General features: G+C 45.3%; 1 protein-coding gene across 1 annotated transcript; it reads right to left on the reverse strand.

The window, feature by feature from the left end:
- Positions 1-5,225: 5,225 nt before the first annotated feature.
- On the reverse strand, positions 5,226-16,869 carry RHOU (ras homolog family member U). Its single transcript, XM_023191785.2, has 3 exons — positions 15,942-16,869; positions 14,193-14,251; positions 5,226-8,640 (listed from the first exon to the last, which is right to left on the reverse strand). The coding sequence occupies exons 1-3, from the start codon at positions 16,201-16,203 to the stop codon at positions 8,185-8,187; spliced, it is 777 nt and encodes a 258-aa protein (XP_023047553.1). The 5' UTR covers positions 16,204-16,869; the 3' UTR covers positions 5,226-8,184.
- Positions 16,870-18,196: the final 1,327 nt, after the last annotated feature.

Here is an 18,196-nt window from a genome sequence, read left to right on the forward strand (position 1 = left end):
AGCTCTTCAGAGGGTTGGCAAGATAAAAGTCCCTAATTAACAAATACTCAAGGACTGACACATCTTTTCCATAATCATGTTGTTGTTTAAATTGTGGAATATTTGTGGTTGGAGGCTATGCTTCATTGTTAAAAAGTTAATTGTTTTTGAGTCAATAAGTGATCACTCTGGCTCCCCAAGAGAGACTAATTAACTTGGAAAATCCCAGTGAGAACCCCAACTCCAAGGGGAAGCACATTTATCTCTAGGTGACTTTCCATATGCGACAGAGAAAGTTCTTGAAGGGCAAGGATTCTGTGCGCTGATTATCACATTGGCATGCACAGATAGGTGCATCACAAATGCTTTTCTTGATAGAGATAACAGCAAACAAACTCACATGGGCCATACCCTCTTTAATTAGCTTCATTGTTTTCTCTATTTTGTACTATGTGAGTCATTTTTCTTTGTAATTTTTACTTTCTTCTTTTTTCTTTTTCACATTAACCAGGTTTTGATTAGTGAAGATTCCACTCCCTGAACTCCTTGTGTGTCAGAAAGCGAGAGATTTTCTGTCTTCCTGGAAAACCCTTTATTTATCAAGGACTCTTCCATCCTCTGAAGCTCCAAAGCTGCCTCTTCCTTCCCCATCTCGGCAGGGACACTGCCGACACGCCTCTGACCACGAGCACGTGACCGGGTCTCCGGATCCATGCCCAGCCCAACTATCTCAGGACACAATTTTCTCTACTTGGAGTTTGGTGAGAACTACGAATTTCTTAACGTCATATTGATTGTGCTTAAAATGAAAAATCCTAAAACTGTGGAGGTCAAGGGTAAAAAGAATTTTAATTATCTTAAAATAATGGTGAAAAAGAACAGTAGAGATTTCATGACTTTAGCTCCTGGTGAGGTTGAAAAAATTAAAGGCCAAAGAAATTAAACTTATCCTGTAAATGTATAGAGCTGGTTAGTGACAAGGACAGGATGATGATCCCGTCTTCCTGGGGCCCTGGTGATACTGGATGGTCCTCTCAGCTCTGTGCCATGCAGCCTGTCCTGGTGTCATTGTGCACATGCTGCCCCACAGCAGTCACTCTCATTTAAATCCCAAATGTGGGCATATTACAAATTGCCTGCAAGAGAAAAGCAAACTGATGTCTCAAAAATGTGGACAGACAGGGCATATCAGAAGAGCGGTATCAGTCAAAATCAGATGGTGCCATATAGCATCCTGTCGCACAACTACCCATGAAAATGCCTTGGTCAGGGAGGGGGCAGTGTGGAGAATAAAACCACCTTCTGTAAACCAATTCTACTGCTTTGGGAGATGACTATGTAATGAATGGTGGAGAGTAGTTTCAGTTCTGTATGGAACACAACTACTGAGAATCATGCTGATAATCATAGCAATTTTAATACATGTTTTTAAAAAGGGCTTCCTATATCCTAGGTGCTATGTTGTTCCAGTTGTCCAAATGAAAGCTGAATTCTGTCCATTCTACAATGTAGGTTTGCCATCTAAAGAAACATCCAACCTCTATCTCAGCCAGCTGCCTCTGCTCATTCAGCAGGGTGCCAATTTTCCTTCACTGGAAGTGTGCACTCTTCCTGTAGAGGAGCAAGATTCAGCAGTTTAGACAACATGTTTTCTCACCCTTTGAATAGTCAGACACTGACTAAAAGAATAAAGGTGACCGATACACCTTTTACCACCAAAAGCCCTGACTTCTAAATCAGTTGTGTTCTCCACATTAACCATGTGGCTGGTGACATGGAGGACTGTCTAACTTTCGGTAGGCTCTCAGCCACACAAGGGCCAACCACAAAAATCATTTAAGTTTGTCACAAAGGCAATAATTACTCATATAATGACTCTGCTTCATTCTCATCCCTTAGGCTGAAATAAGGTAACAAAGGAGGTAAATTGTGTAGATAAATTAATGCATTGCAAATCCACTCCTCAGTTACTGTGTCTGGTTTTAGATCATTAATGCACAATAATAACCTATGTGCAGCCCTCCTAGCTTCATGGTCTGAGATTTTATCTCAGAGTAAACATAGGAACCCAGGAAGAGCCAGGAGAGAGAAGGGACACAGGGGGAAGACACTCAGAGTAGGGAGAAGTTAGGGAGTTCTAGATGACTTTTCTGTATGTTTTTTAACCAATAAAACCTTTGATAAATACGTGAGTCAAGCCAGTCTAACTATTTCAATTGATACGGCTGTGGTTGGTGACATTTTAGATACATCAGTCCTAAGCTCCTATTGAGTATCTCTTACTAGAGATACTTGAGCAGATTCAAAACAGAATTCTGACTCAGTCCGCTGGGTCTGGTATAGTCTAAATCCATGACAAATTGGAGCAAAAAGAGTAGTCAATCTTTCTGATTTTCATGGTAAAATCATTTCTTATATTTACTCCTGAAGCACATGAATTGTTTTTCCAACAGCCACTTACAATACTGATACTTGTCTTAAAGTGAAACCCTGAACCAGCTATTATCCAGCAACTGTCAAAGAGTGACCAGTGAAACTGATATTTCCAAAAGCTTGTGTACTAAGGGATATACTAGAATGTCTAAGTTCTATTTATGCTTTAAGTTTGGACTATAAGAATACACCCAAAACAGCATGCTTGGACTGTAAGAATACATGCCCTTATGGGAATGTTTTCCAAAGTGACAATCAGCATATGCCACATTGATGTTATACCACTTGCTGTTGGATTGAGAGGAAATGCTAGAAGCTGCTATATGGAGAATGTTTCTCCATCTCAGGCAAAGCCAGGTAAAAATGTAAAATATTCACATCAACATGTTTGGTACCCAAATTCAAGGGGAGAAAACCAATTCCCCTCTAGAGCCTCCAGAAAGCAACACAGCCCTGCCAACGTCTTGATTTTAGCCAATGAGACCCATATCAGATTTCTTATCTCCAGACCATAACGTAATAAATCTGTGTTGCTTTAAGCAACTTATAGCAGCCAAAGGAAGCTAATACAATGAGTTAAGTTTGAAGTACCTGTGGGACATTTAGGAGGAAAGCAGCAAGGGGCAATGGGATCTTCCGCTCCAGAATGTCTTCTCTTTTTAAAGATAAATGTTGGGTTCCCAACCACATGCATCTTTCATGTGCACTCTGTGCCTGTTCAAGACTTGGTTTTATTGTTAGTATTGCACATTGTACCAGATAACAGGGGAAACTGTGGTTGGGTGACTCGGGCTGTTAAACGAAGACTAAAAATATAAGAATGTGCCAGTCTGCAGCAAGAGCTTCTTGCATGACAAGAGTCAAGGGATAGCCCAGCACAGGGCTGAGGAACACGGCAGATCTGTGACTTCCACATGATGCCTGGGTCACAATCTTGCCTACTGACTCTCTAAACTACCTTTGTACACCGAATTCACAGCTCCCTGCTTTACCATCTGCAGGATTCACTTGTCAGTTTTCAGAGAGGTGGGCCGCCCCCGACAGTTCCACCAGGTCAGCAGCAGCAGCCGCGGCAGCTTTGTTCCACAGAGCCAGCCTGTGCAACGAGGAGTGTGATCTATATAATGTTGCTCTGATTTTATAAAATTAGTGGAAATGAAAAAAAAGGAATGTGCTATTACCCATTAAAAGTGTAAGCCTCATAAAATTTAATAGAAATGAAGACGGAAATCCTTAGGAATCAATTGTCATCTCAGTGGGATGCCCACAGGGACCCGAGCTCATGGACTGAGGGTCCTGCTGTGAAGGAAATTAAAGGAATCATTGAAAGGGGTCTACTAGGAAGACCATGCAGAGTGAGCATTTACTGAATGCTTACTGTGTACCAGCGCTTTACATCCATAACCTCATTTCATCAGAGGATGAAAGCATCAGCTGATTGGGTAAGTGCCATGCTTATCCACTTGAGAGGTTAGAAAGTTGTTTAGACTCAGAAGGGTTAAAAGGCTAAGGAGCTTAAGGAATCAGAACCAGTAAGAGGCAGAGCCAGAATTCAAGCCCAAACAGCCTGACTCCTCCCCATGTCCCTGGTTGCCACCATCACCTCCCATTATCACCATCTTGACATCATCTCCCTATCTCTCCCTGCACTCCTTTTATCTTGTGACTGGCCTCTGGGACATACCAGATGCCCTTCTGCCTTGGGGCCTTGGAACCTTCTTTCCTTTTAAAACACTTCTCTCCCAGATACTTCTCATTCCTTCACTCTCTTTGAATCCACAGATGCCTCGGTGTAGCACGTGGTCACCTCCTCTACAATGGCTGGATGCTCTGTCCATGTGTCCCAGGAAGGCCCGGCCAGGACAAGGGAGATAGCCTGGGACTGGGTGTGGAGAAACCTCTGAGTCCCTCTGGGCTGGGGTCAGCTGCCCTGTGGAGGCTGGGAAACCAGCGCCTGGGGTGCTTTTGGCACCCCCCAGCCATGTGTGGAATTAGGTGGTACAGTAGTTTTAGTGGCATGCCATGCAGTCTTCCCATTCATTGTGGCTGAACATCCAGTGGGTACTCCTAAAAGTTGTATCGTGGCCTATGCAGAGCCATGTGGAGCAAAGTGAATGGCTCCATCCTTCACAGGATGACCTTGAGGCTGGAGGGTAAAAGCAAGAAACTTCCAGCCCCTCAGAATAGTCGTCTGCCCAGGGTCCCATTTCCCAGAGCCCTCAGTACAAGGGCTGCATCCTCATGGCATGATGAGAAGACGGACTTCAAGAAACTGAAGAAATCACACAGAACACAACAGCACCTCTCAGCACCCTCAGGACCTGGGAACCCTGGTCCTCAGCTCTACGGCTGGTAAGGGCTCACGGTGCCTTTGACTCTAACCTCTTTCAGGTGATTTACAGATCTTGGATGTCTCCTCTGCAGGTTCAGGGTTCAGACAGCCCAGTGAGAAAGGCAGTACTGTTTCCTCAAATGAGGAAACTGAGGCTCAGATCGCTGGCTGTCTCAGCTTCATCCCACACTAGTGCTTCTCTGAGCCCGGACTTTTGGCTCCAAGAATAGTGCTCCTTCCAACACACTGGGACATCAGCACACAATCTGTGAGGAACATGTAGCCAGCGGGTGCTTACTGTCAAGACTGTGGCTCCAGAATTCAGAGAACCCCATGCTGAATGAATTAGCACTTCAAATTGGTTGGAGATGCATTCCCAGAACGCCTCTCAGTGTATGTCACAATGCCTCCCAACTAGTGCTTCTTCAAGATGTGGCTAAACACCTCCAACAAAATTCTTTGATAGAAAAGGCAAGAGCCATTATTTCCATAGGTCAGAATTTATTTCATACCATCTCATTTATAGCATTTTCAAGTACAACATTCTGCTCAACATCATTTACACTTGAAAACAGAAAAGCACAACTTGGTAAGGCACCAGGTTACGACAGTCTGGAGAGAAAGCCTTGCTCCCATTTTGGCTTGTGTAATACCTGGGTAGTTTCTCTTGAGTCTGTCAAGCAGAGAACAAGGTTTATAAAAGGTCCATTTATACATACATGGTAACAAGAGAAAACAAACAGTTTTGAAGTATGCTGTATTCTTAAATTATAAAGGTGGCCCACACTTGTAGTTCAGCCAAAGTGGCATTCTCTAAAGCAAAAGTTTTATAAAATCTTCTCTGCAATACCAAGCTGCAAGTTTAACAATTTTTTTAGCTTTGAAGCAAACCAACTTTATATTTAACTCAAGCACATACTTTAAAAACATTTTCGGCCCCAAACTATGTTCACGAAGAAATAAAAATGGAGGAAAATCTCAAGTATAATCGTACCTTTACTATTCTATAAAATGCAGCAATATATTTTAAAAACTGTTGCATTTAAAGGTCAACCCACTAGATTTTTAACACTAACAGTCCAAGGTGTTATCAACCCCAGTTAAAATTCAACTGTTTGCATAAAGCTTTCAGAACTGGGCCACACAGGTATACTTCACTCAGCACTTTCCACCCGTGGCCTAAAGGCAGCAGGTGCGGAAGGGCCCTCCAGGGAGACCAACTGCAGCCCCATATACTGTCACATGCATAAAACTTCTTTCAAGTGTTGTGTTCTATCTTAAAAATGAATTTGCACTATACTCCATGCTATTTACTTTAATATAAAAATAGTGTTTCAAATCGCTTACCAGTTAAATAACTCATCTTCCCTCCCACACCTCTGGACACCAGACAGGCAGAGCCCAGCCTGGGAAGCCTAGCTTTCCACAGAGAGGTAAGTCAGGCACGGCAAGATGAGACTGTATTCGATTAGGTCTATTTTAAGCTTTTCCACAAATCATTTTATTCCTTCAGGTTGTAACTAAATGCTCCAGGAAACTATGACCGACATCAATTCCAATGTGTTGAATAATCAATAGTTAACAGTCTATGTATTTTAGTGGTTTAAAGATTAATCTTTTGTTAAATAAAGAAATTTGTTAATTTTATTTACTAACGGGAATAAATAGAACCCCTAACCTAAAGTATAACCTGAACTTTTACTTTTTCTATAGAAAAACACAAACTGGATTTCTTTTTAATATAAAAAAGACAACACAAAACCCACAGAAAAACAAAACTCTTCTATCTAACTGGCTTTACAGATTTCCCTCGTTAGTTGTAGAAGTGATTTTGGTGGCTCTGGTTCACCCACCGCAAGCCTGACACTGTAACTCGGTGTTTAGGCTGCCTTGTGGTGTCTCGGAAGCATTCCTACCAGAGTAAAAACTACTCTCCTGAGATGGCACATTTTCTCCAGAAGATTCAGCCCTAAAAGCTGCCACCTTGAAGGATGTATTTCACTGTCACAGGAAGCAGCCAAGCATGGGGGCCAGGGTCCCGGCATGCACCTGGCTGGCCACACGCCCCGCCCCTCAGGAGTCCTCAGAGTCCGCTGGCCTCTGCTGCTACTACCCTGAAAGCCATCTGTGGCTTTAACTGGTTGTTTTAACAGGTTTCAAGAGATGTTCATTTTATTTTTTGTTTAGTTTTAAGATGTCCTCAAAAATGTATATATTAAGATACACTTAAAAACATACTCTGAATATAGTAAGAAAGATGTTGGTTCAAAAAAGTGCCAACAAGAAGACGAAGCCAAGCTTCCCTAACATCTGTGTTTGTGGCCATACTTTTCCCCATTAACTGTGTAAAAGTCTGAATCAACAGCAAATACAGCCATACAGACCTATGTATCTGTGTGCATGAGTGTGCGTGGGTGTGCACATAGAGAAGTACATCTTGGCTGACTTAAGAAAAAGTGATCTGTGTTGTGTCCCACAGACACTTGCTGTTGGCCTTTCAAGAGTATTCACCTCCCTGCCGAAGAGAGAGCTTGAGTATGGAAGTTTAAAAACAATCCAGATAGGTGCTCCCTGTTGCCGTTGTTACCTAGCAGTGAGGCAGCTTGGTGCATGTGTTACAGTACCGAAAGCAAATGTCACTTTCTGATCTCCATAGGAACCTAAAACATGAGAACTACCCTAAAACATGAGAACTACCGACTAACACTTGCTTTCCTCCACGCAGCACTTTGTCTATGTTCATACGTGTCAACACAACTGGTCTAAGAAAGAAAAGTCCCAATCAGCAAGTCTCCTTTTTTGTCTACACAGTGCCATAGAGTCAGTGGGATGTTTTTTGCCCGTTGTTTTTAAATCATAAGCAACGGGTATTAGCAAATGACAAAAGTGACTGGTTTGAGGTTTTGTAGGCAGAGGTCTCTCATCTTTTTCCCAGATTTTTGCTCCTTAAAAAAAAAAAAAGGCATGGTTTGCATGGAGTTTCAAAGCTAAGAACTGTTCTTACCATGGTTGACCTGTGTACATAATGCACTGTGCATGAAGTAGCCCTTAATCGAGAGGGTTAACCATAGCGTTCCTCCCTTTTGCTCTTCTGTACATTATAAGGTAGCAGAGCTTCATTCTTGACATCCAGATTTGAGGTGTCTTCTTCATATTAGATATAAATTAACCAGAGGTCTAGAACTCTTAAATTTCCAGAGATGTGAAAAAATTTTAATTTACTTCAAAAATATCTTGCATAAGTATCTCATCCCTAAGCTCAAACAAACAACAAGAAAATTAAAGGCAAGAAAGAATACATAAAATTGACAGCCCCTCCTATAATACATATACACACACTCTCGATATAGGTTCTACACAGTAAAAGAAGTTGTTTCAGCTAATATAGCTTCTAATATCGATTTCATCTGAAAATAGCCTTTCTGAGTGTCTTGCCAGCATCATACGAAACAGCAGTACTTCTTCCACCAGGACTTGGAGAGGTTTTTCATTTTATCTGGAGTCCTGCTTTTAGACTTCTTTGGCTGTTGCTGAGTGTCCGAGTATTGAATGCCAGCGACGATGGCTGCATCAAAGACCTCTTTGAGGTTTTTTTGAGTCAAGGCTGAACACTCGATGTAGGAGGCGGCTTTGATTTCCTCGGCGCACAGCTTAGCCGCCTCTTCAGGCACTGGCTTTTCTTTGCATTTGTCCAACTCAATGAGGATTTTGACGTCTTCTCTGAGATCCGACTGCGTTCCAACTAGGATGATGGGGGCTTTGGGACAGTGGCATCGAATCTCCGGCACCCATTTCTCACTGACGTTCTGGAAGGATGAGGGGCTCACGACACTAAAGCAGAGGAGGAAGATGTCTGTGTTGGTATAGCAGAGAGGCCTCAGCTTGTCAAATTCATCCTGCAACCAAGCAAAGTACCCAAAAGTTATTTTTTTAATGAATTCTCATCAGTAAGAAGATCATCTTCACATTCTTCATGAAAGGGTCTGGCAGGTGATAGAAGACCCACTGGTTCTAGAAGGAAGAGCCAGCATTCTTGAAACGATCCTACTGTTTACCCAAGTGGGGCTAGCGCATCAGCAAAGCTGTGGCAGCCATCTGCTTTCAGGGCCAGCTATGGTCTGAACACTGCCAAACACATTTACCGTGTTCACTGACACTGAAGACCTACTTGTAGCTTAACATAGAAAAAGGGCTCAAAGCAGGTGGGTTCTAGAAGTAAAATGGACTTCAGCCTTCAGCTGAGTGTAACCCAAACTTATTCTCAATTCTTGGTACTTAGCTACTCTTTCAAGATTCAGACCACACCCTTATTGATCCTCAAGACTCCCACTCAACCCTAGTCTATGAACACAGCTCCTCTCTTTACCAGTCCAGCCCTGCCTTTCCCCACAACAGCTCTGAGTGATGCCGATTTCATCCCATCTGCACTGTGCACACGCTCTGCCCACACCATACACAGCAACGCAGAGTAATGATAATCAGACGCAAGGCCAGACCAGAAATGGGAGTTGAGGACCTTTGTCAGTCCACTGTCATCAGTGACTCAGAAAACTTGTGCTTCTCAATGCCGCATACAGACACTGGTTAATACATCCTCATTCTGGCTGTATCTTCTCTTCCTCCCTCCTTCCTACATTTTCTCCTACTTCCTTTGTCCTTGCCAAAACCCATGGCCTCTGTGTACAGCGCTTTGGACAGATATGAACTGGGGAACAGGCATGCCCACCCTACCCTTAAGGTACAGAGAAGTGGATGGGTTAAGTTCGAGTTGATTACAAATAAACCAACGACTGTGCTGCCAATGCTCTCCCGCAGTCATACATTTAACAGACACACTGAGCATCACCTACAGTGGCAGACGAAGGGGTTTGGTTGTGAACAGAGAGACGTTGGTCTCCAAATTACCATTTCTTTATAGAAAACACCCTATAGTTCCCTATAGCACCATATGCAGCTAACTGAGAACTTTCGCTCAACTCTTTTGCAGAAAATTATTTACTCTTTGCTATTTAAAATGTGTATCTGTTGGTGCCAACCATCCTCAGGTGTACATAATTTCCCAATGACAAGAAAAAGTTCAATGGCACTCATGTTTTTCATTACTCAATTGACACACTCTGATGGTTTAACAAATACTATCTACATCTATATTATTCTCTAACCGTGGCTTTTTTCTCTTGGTATAAAATAAACTTGTAACTTATTTGAATGTACTTTCTTCATTTGAGGATCCATGTTTCAATTACGGGATGACAACTGACCAACTAATCACATTAAAGTCAACCAGCTAAAATGTTCAACAATCAACATGGCATTTCAGAATGTCCCTTGTGAGGCTTCTGGAAGCGAAAGTTGAAAAAGAATGACTTAGTCAAGTGTGGTGGCATGTGCCTATAGTCACAGTTACCTGCGAAGCTGAATCGGGGGATCACTTGAGCCCAGGAGTTTGAGACCAGCCTGGGTGACACAGCAAGACCCCTCTCTCTAAAAAAATTTTTAAAAAGAAAAAGAATGACTTAATGTTTCTTCATGCCAACTTTGTGATGAATAAATAAACACAGAAACACAGCCAGGTAGACTATGGCTCCAGTTCTGAAGATCTTTTAATGGAATGCTCCCTTTGTTCTTAGAGGGCCTCAAAGAAAGAAGTATAAAACTGAGATCAGTATTAAGGCAGCCCCCTCAGGTAGCTGCACCCTGGCCGTGCCCTGGTATCTGGGGTTGTATTACTGAGAAAAATAAAGGCAAGCACAAGGGCTGGGCCTTCTGAGTGGGCTTTGGAAAGCTATCTCCCCAGATCTCTTGAGATTCTGGCGAAGGGGCTTGAGAAATAAAACAGAAATTAGACCCTCCTGCTCAGCGCCTGACCAGAAACCTTAGATATCTGATGGAATAATGCAATACACACGTGCAATGAGGACAACTGGAATGCACCTTTAAGAAAAGGCATTCTGAGGCCAAGCAATTTGCATGTGCTTGCCAGGTCTGTGGTACAGACACTGCATAGGAGTCTGATCAGGGTGGGCAGGGCAGAGAGACGAGACTGGATTCTACACCCCTCTGGTCTAGCTGCAGCTTGATTTTTTTTTTCCAGTATAAGATTTTTGCAAGTACCTTATGGGTCAAAAGGCTGAAGAATTTTCAGCTTCTACTGGCAATTCTCCAGTGAACTACTCCTATTTCAGCAATACTTTTTTCTCTTCTGCCAAAGGTATGTTTTTTCATGTCTCCAGTCTGTCTCTGATCAATCTGCCCTTGAGTGAGACTGTAAGCCCAGTGTTAAAAACTCCTTTTGACATCTTATAGACTCACCTACCCTCCCTAAAATGACAAGCCAAAGGTACCAGAAGTGATTTCTTCAGCCTGTAGAGCCATCCATACTCTGCTCCCATCAACTTCTTTGGGAAACCCACTCTCCAGCTCCACATCCCCAAATTCCAACCTATCTGTGCTCACATCGATTCTCCAGGCATCTGAAATGGAGGTCAGTGGAGTCACTTAACCCTCAAGGTTCTCATGTCAACTGACTAGAAGAGGTATGTGTTCCTTCCTCCATAACAAAACATGGCAGGTATCACAGCGAGTCCCCTAAAATGTATTTTATCAGGTCAGGACTAGGGAGAGTAGAAAAGAACTACCATTTTGACCAGCTTGGCCAGTAGTCTCAATAAAGACTAATTTATAAATGGGGGATCAGGAAAACAAAAACAAAACCACAAATACCTGACTTATCTTACCAGCAGTGAATTTTTCATAGTTTTCGAAGTTGGTTTTCTACAAATTTTTCAATGGTGGTCTTATTCATTATTTAATTGGATATACTCTTCTAACCAGTACACAAAGGTTAAGAAATACAATAAATCTCATTGAAAATATTGCTGAGAGGCCAGAAGAATAATTTCCAAATAAACTGAAACTTACAAATGTAGTACCAAAACCTTCGTTTTTCCTTAATTATAACTTTTTTTGTGTAAAAATACTTCTAAAGGGATGCTTGTGCTTTCCTGATTTTTAAACAGATTATACTAAGGAACAATTTAACATTTAACTCTTCCTTGATGATTCAGAGTCATTTTTGCAAAGTTTTTCTGGTAAAATTCCTATTTGTCTTTCAAAACCCTGCTCAGAGGTTTCCCAGCCAGGCCCAACCAGCCTGCACCTCTAGCCTGAGCCTCTTTTCTTCCCTTCGCTTGCTCCTTCACAAGCTTCCATAAACTAGTTTGTCTTTCCTCCACACTGTAAGTCTATTAAGGAGCAGGTCCACAGCTTATGTTTGCACCCCCACCACCTGGTCTTCCTCTGGTTCATCCATTCTAAAACCAGGAGATAAAGCCGTGCTATCACTCTGCTGGGCACTGGGCATAAAACCCCAGCTCCAGAAGCTGCATCCTGCTTGAAGAGTCAACACTTATGGGGAGTCCAGTGGACAGTGATATTTGAGTGACATCCTGGGGCAGGTAGGTGCACTGAGCTTCTGCTCCACCCTGTAAGGCTCCCTGCTAACTGTGCCTTTGGACTTCCTGTGTTTTCCTGACTTCCGTCTTATCCTCAGGGTCTGACTTCAGTAGGTCAGATGGCTATGTTTACTGACATGTTCCTCCGCCCGTGTTTTATTTTTTTTTTTTGAGACAATCTCACTCTGTCACCCAGGCTGCAGTGCAGTGACGCGATCTTGGCTTACTGCCACCTCCGCCTCCCGAGTTCAAGCAACTCTGCCTCAGGCTCCTGAGTAGCTGGGATTACAGGCGCCCGCCACCACACCCAGCTAATTTTTGTATTTTTAGTAGAGACGGGGTTTCACCATCTTGGCCAGGCTGGTCTTGAACTCCTGACCTCGTGATCCACTCGTCTCAGCCTCTCAAAGTGCTGGGATTACAGGCATGAGCCACCGCAACCGGCCCTCCGTGTTCTAAGGCTCAGAAAACCTGACCTCCCTCATTCTCACTTCATACAAGAAAATGAGTTTGAATTATAAATACCACCATGGCATTCAGAAAGATTTCAGTACTAGAAGTGACGGTATTCTTTTTCTTTTTTTTTTTTCCAAGAGACAGGATCTTGCTTGCTCTGTCACCAGGCTGGAGTGCAGTGGCACCATCATAGCTCACTACAGTACAGCCTCAAACTCCTGGGTTCAAGCAATCCTCTCACCTCAGCCTCCTGAGTGGCTGGTGGCTGGGACTACAGGCAGTGCCACCACAACAGGCTAATTTTTTTATTTTGTAGAGATGATGTCTTGCTATGCTACCCAGGCTGCTCTCAAATTCCTGGCCTCATGCAATCTTCCCACCTCAGTCTCCCAAAGAGCATGAGCCACCACACCCAGCCTGATTTTTGTTTTCTACAGATGATAGAATACAGACAGTGCTTAGTTTTTCCAAGCTGAGGTACTCCCAAGCTATGGCCTCCACCAGCCTGGTGTTCCTTGGAGATAGAGGCTCCCCGGTCTTATGTCATCTTGAGGTTTAAAAAATAAGATCTGTCCTCAGCTCTGAATCTGCTGTCCCAGAGTAGGTGAGCAACTTGGAAGCTCTGGCTTAGATGAGGCTCTGGGGGGCAGTGGAAAGCCAATGCCTCCATAAACATAGATAGTCATGTGATGGCACCTCAGAAAGTGAAGGGGGCACTTTCACCTGCCTACAAAGTACCCCCGGAACTTTGCTGAACTCTAGAACATACCAGAGAGACAAGTTCATTAACTATCACTTTGCCAAAATCAAGTACCCCTGGGTGTTCACAAGGCACAGCCTGACTTCAATGACTCGAGTACCCACCAAGGGGGGCGGGGGTTCTTCTGGGGAACACAGTGAGGGAATCCTATACTCCCTGGCTATTTCCTCCGAGTGCCCAACCCTTGAGACAAAGCGTTCACAATTTGGATAGAATAAGCCCAGTTAGTTCATCCCTCCAGCTTAGGACTGCTCTGACAAATGTATCTGTGCTTCAAGGGATGGGGCTGGTCCTAGCGAGTCAAACCATAGCTCAGGAAGGGAAATATTAACCCTTACTGATGTAAATTCCATCTTTTTCTTGAGCAAATTTCTTAAATATCTGACTCACTGGACTTTAATAAAACGATTATAAGATATCACTAACTCAGTTTGGGAAATGACGACAAAGCATCACTGAAACTTTTTCATAAAAACCAGGGAGTAAATAATAGAAACTCCTATAAGATAAGAGCTGTTCCTGACGGTGCTTCCTCCCTTGCCTGGCTATGCAGAGCTGAGCCAAATCCTGCTTTATTAGCTTGGAGGTATCTTCCTTTGCTTCCTGCCCGCCAACCCCTGGCCCCTGCCCACCCTCAGAGAGGGGCCAACAGCAGGGGTGGGTCCACTTCATGAGGCTTTAGAATGACCTAGTTACTGACTGGGGGAATCAAAGGTTATTTGGAAATCTTTAAAAGGCTGTTTCCTTTCCCAGCACTGAGCTGTAACATGATACTGACCTGTCCGGCAGTGTCACAGAGTTGGAGTCTCACGGGCCGCCCATCCACAGACACCACCGCTTAAAAACAAAACCAAAATGACAATCAGGAGGTGTCTTTTAACCCCTTTTGGAATACTAATAGTTTTAGCTTTCACCATCATTCTCACTCCAAACACCTCTGCTCCTATTCTAGGTCCTCTAATGAATTAAAGACTAGCCTAAAACAAGGAGGCCCTGTGGAGGCATTTCTGTATACAAACCCAGGGCTGGCCAGTCACTCCACCACCATGAACCAGGCAGCAAATGCTTGAACCCTTTGATGGTGCCCCCAGAAAGGCCTATGCTTTTCTCCCAGTCCTGGAAGATTTATTTTCCTGTCACACTTGTTTCAAAGGACCTAAAAACAACACTGGGGGTAAATGGGAAGTAACCCTGCAGTTTTAAATCAGTGGAAAACCTCACAAATAATTCTGTTTTCCCTTGGGAAAGCTTCCCCAACTTCAGGGTTTATCATAAAATTCCAGTTTGTTTTGAGAACATGTGCAAACACAGGCTGCCTGCATTGTCCTGTTTAAAAATGAGGGCACTCTTTATCTCTCTGTCAGGCCGAAAGAAGAATTAAAAAAGAAAAAAGAAAGCCATGCCCACCTTTCCACTGGGATTCGGGGACTCGGGGAGTGTGGAGAGGCCTGCAGCAGGACACGTTGTGGAGGTTTCTATTTTAATTAAGCAGTCAGTTTTGTCTCTTTCTACACAACTTTCTAATTGTTTCTAAATGTTTATACTAGTCAGCAGCAGGGGTGGGGTGGGGTGGGGGAGGGGAAGAAACAATACTCGGTGGTGGGAACCCACCAGTACAGCACCCATTTCTCTAGGGTACCTTTGGGATGAAAGGAAGGTCAGAGAAGCAACTTTTTCTCTTAAGAAGCGAAACAGTTAAATGTTTCATACTAGCTTCTCTGAATTTCAACTTTTTCTTCAATTTCAAAAAGACCTGAATATCGAGATAGAGAATTCCTTTATCTTTGTATCTACCAAGGGAAATGACATTGCACCCGGTACATAAGAGCTTTAAGTAGCTTAAAGGGATCCTGAAAGGATACCAACAATCGGAATCTAAGCCCAAGTGGGCAGGGAAGGTGGTGGGGCTCAGAAGAAAGAAATGGTGTTTACTTTCCAGGTTTCATCCAAACCTAAGCCTTCACGAGGGCCGCTCGCGCTATTTTCACTAAATCAAGTGTTTCCCCGGCGTCTCCGCGGCTCTTTAATTTGGAGACGCCCCTTGTGAGCTGAGCTGCCTAAAAGGAAAGGAGCGAAGCTCAGGTAAAGGCACCTGCGCGTCACCTTCTGATTGAAACTGCAGCGGCGCCAGCGACGTCGCCCTCAGGAAACTTTGCTCTACGCAGCAAACTGATCCGGCAGCCAGAACTCAACCTGTTTCACTCCTGCTTATCTGTTGCTTAAACTGTTAGTTGTTTTTTTGGCAACGGCTCTTACTGCCGCTCCGCCCTCCTCTCTCCAAGCTCTGGTTGTAGGGCTCCCCATTCCCCAGTGGTCCTTTCCTGTTAGCTCCGTGCTTGCCCAGTCCCTGACACTTAGGAAACGTCCTACTCGCCTGATTTGTCCGGCTTCCCCGCTGGAGCCGCGCCCGGGGCCCTGCAGCGCCCTTGGGAGCCCCGCGACCCTCGCGCCACCCTCCTTCCCCTGGACCGACCGCGGCCACGCGCCCCCGGCCCCGGCTCCGGCCCCGGCCCCCGGGCCCGCTCACCGGAGAAGTTGTCGAAGGCAGTGGGGATGTACTCTGTGGGGTAGCCGTTGGTGGTGTAGCTCACCACCAGGCTCGTTTTGCCCACCGCACCGTCGCCGACCAGCACGCACTTGACGCCGCGCCCCTCGGCACCCCCCGCGCGCCCTCGGCCCCCCGGCTCCCCAGGCCCGCGTCCCCCGCGTCCCCCGCGCTCCCGACGCGGCGGCACCGGAGGCGCCTCGCAGCGGTCGGGGAACGCGGGGTCCCCCTGCTGCGGGGGCATCGATCCGCGAGCGCGGGCTTGCGGGCGCGGGCGAGCAGGGCCGGGCCCGACCGCCCCTTCGCCCCGGAGGGTGGCGGTAGGGAGGAGCTGTCACCGACAGCTGCGGGCGCGTCCCCGGCCCCGGAGAGTGGCGGTTCCGGGCTGCAAGGCTAGCAAACAAAGGCGGCCGGGGAGGGTCGTGGCTCCGCGCTCCGGCGGCGCCAGCCGCTCTGCCCCACGCGATTGGAGGACAGTGGTCCGAGCGCCGAGCGCCGTGGATCCCAAGCGCTCTGTCTCCGCCCGGCTTCCCGGCGACACGACGCGTGGGGGGCGGGCGGGCGGGGAGGGAAAAGAGGCGGGTCCGGCCGGGCGGCTCGGTCCCCGCGCCAAGACCACAGCGCCCCCAGCCTGCGCTTCGCGCGCCTGCACCCGCGCCCGAGGCGGCGCCGCGACCCGGCAGGCGGGGACTGCTAACACGGGCGCGGGAGGACCCGGAACAGACGCTCCAGAGGACGCCTTGCACCCGGTCAGGGGAGCGGCGCCCGAAGGAGCCGGGCCACCCTCGACAGCCTCCTCCCCAGCTCTCGAGAGGGTGACCACCGCGCGACTGGTCCGGGCGGTTCCGCTTTCTGGCGCCCACACGAGCCGGGAAGCCTGAGCTGCCTCCTATTCCTCTCCATGGAGCCCCCGGCTGGCAAGGGCTCCACCCAGGGGGGAAAATGAAGTGTCCTGGAGGCCTGTCCTGTGAATGAGATTGAATTAACAGACAGCTTTTTTCCTTAAGTCTTAACTGCAGCTGATCGTGTGATTTTTCTCATTTTGAAGCAAAAGGATGCCAACTCCATTGTGAATGCTCCTTTTACTTTCTCTTTCGGCATGCCGTGAACCTTATACATGTATGCTCCAGCAATTTTTTTATAGCCCCAATTCCTTCATTTGCTTAAAGGTAATCCGTTTCCCTTTGATTCCTTTCTCTCTCTGCCTTCCTTCTACATGTGGTCAACAGTCCATTCAGAAAAAGGACTGCTCTTCTGAGCCAAATCAGAATACAAACAGTCCTGGGGGTGTACAGTGTGCTGTGAGAAGAGCCACATATTATTAATACACATATTGGTGCTAGTGGTAGTAAAAATAACAATAATAAATACTGAGCTTTCATAATGTGTCAGATACTGTTATAAGCACTCTTCATGAATTAATTATTTTAATCTTAACATTACTTACAGCCATTTTACGGATAAGAACACCTGAGGCACAGAGCTATTAGGTAACGTTTTGGGATTCCACAAGCTAGTAAGTGGCAGTGCGAGGATCCAAACCCAAACAGTCTAGCCCCAGAACCTGAGCTTCTAACTAAAATCCTGGAGGCAAAAAGAAGAGTGTATGATAAACATAGTCTTGAACGTATAGCCATTGTCAGAATGCAGGTGATGGATTTATCAAGAAGTTAGAAGCTTGAATCCAGGACTCCTGACTTGCAAAGGACACTTTTACATTGCTGGGAGATCTAGCAATGTGCACACATGGTAATATGTTTCTGCAAATTTTGAAAAACAAAATTATTTTAATCACCACCAGTTAAGTTTACTGTCTTTTTTAGCTCTAACTTACCCTTATATTGAGTGATTTTGAAGAAGCCAGGTTGTTTGGTGTAATGGGATACAGAATCAGGATGAAGATGAGATAAGGGGGATGTCAAGGATGCAAAATTTATGACAAATTGAGCATCCAGAGGCAATATCAAAAAATAAAAAAATTAGAGGGCCCTTACTCTTAGGGTCAGGCAAGTGCCAATGTTGTTTTGAGCCTCAGGTACCTGGCTTGCCTCTCCCTAGCCCTGGCCATGATGACAGGATGTATTTGTGTGGTTTACAGTTCTATGTAGATGTGTTGTTGCTAGCCATCCAGGTATAGAAATGGCTACCACTGACATACCTATGACCCTCTGTGAGAGTCACGTTGGTGTCCTCAAGTATCTTACTTTCCCCAACACTAGAACGGTTCCAGTAGCAAA

This window comes from Piliocolobus tephrosceles, chromosome 1, assembly GCF_002776525.5.
Source record: "Piliocolobus tephrosceles isolate RC106 chromosome 1, ASM277652v3, whole genome shotgun sequence".
NCBI lineage: Eukaryota > Metazoa > Chordata > Mammalia > Primates > Cercopithecidae > Piliocolobus > Piliocolobus tephrosceles.

Coding starts and splice junctions, on each gene's coding strand:
- RHOU (XM_023191785.2), bottom strand. CDS start 16,203: ATGCCCCCGCAGCAGGGGGACCCCGCGTTCCCCGACCGCTGCGAGGCG. Junction 14,252..15,941: donor TGCCTTCGACAACTTCTCCG/GTGAGCGGGCCC, acceptor TTTGTTTTTAAG/CGGTGGTGTCTGTGGATGGG. Junction 8,641..14,192: donor TCTGTGACACTGCCGGACAG/GTCAGTATCATG, acceptor GCTTGGTTGCAG/GATGAATTTGACAAGCTGAG.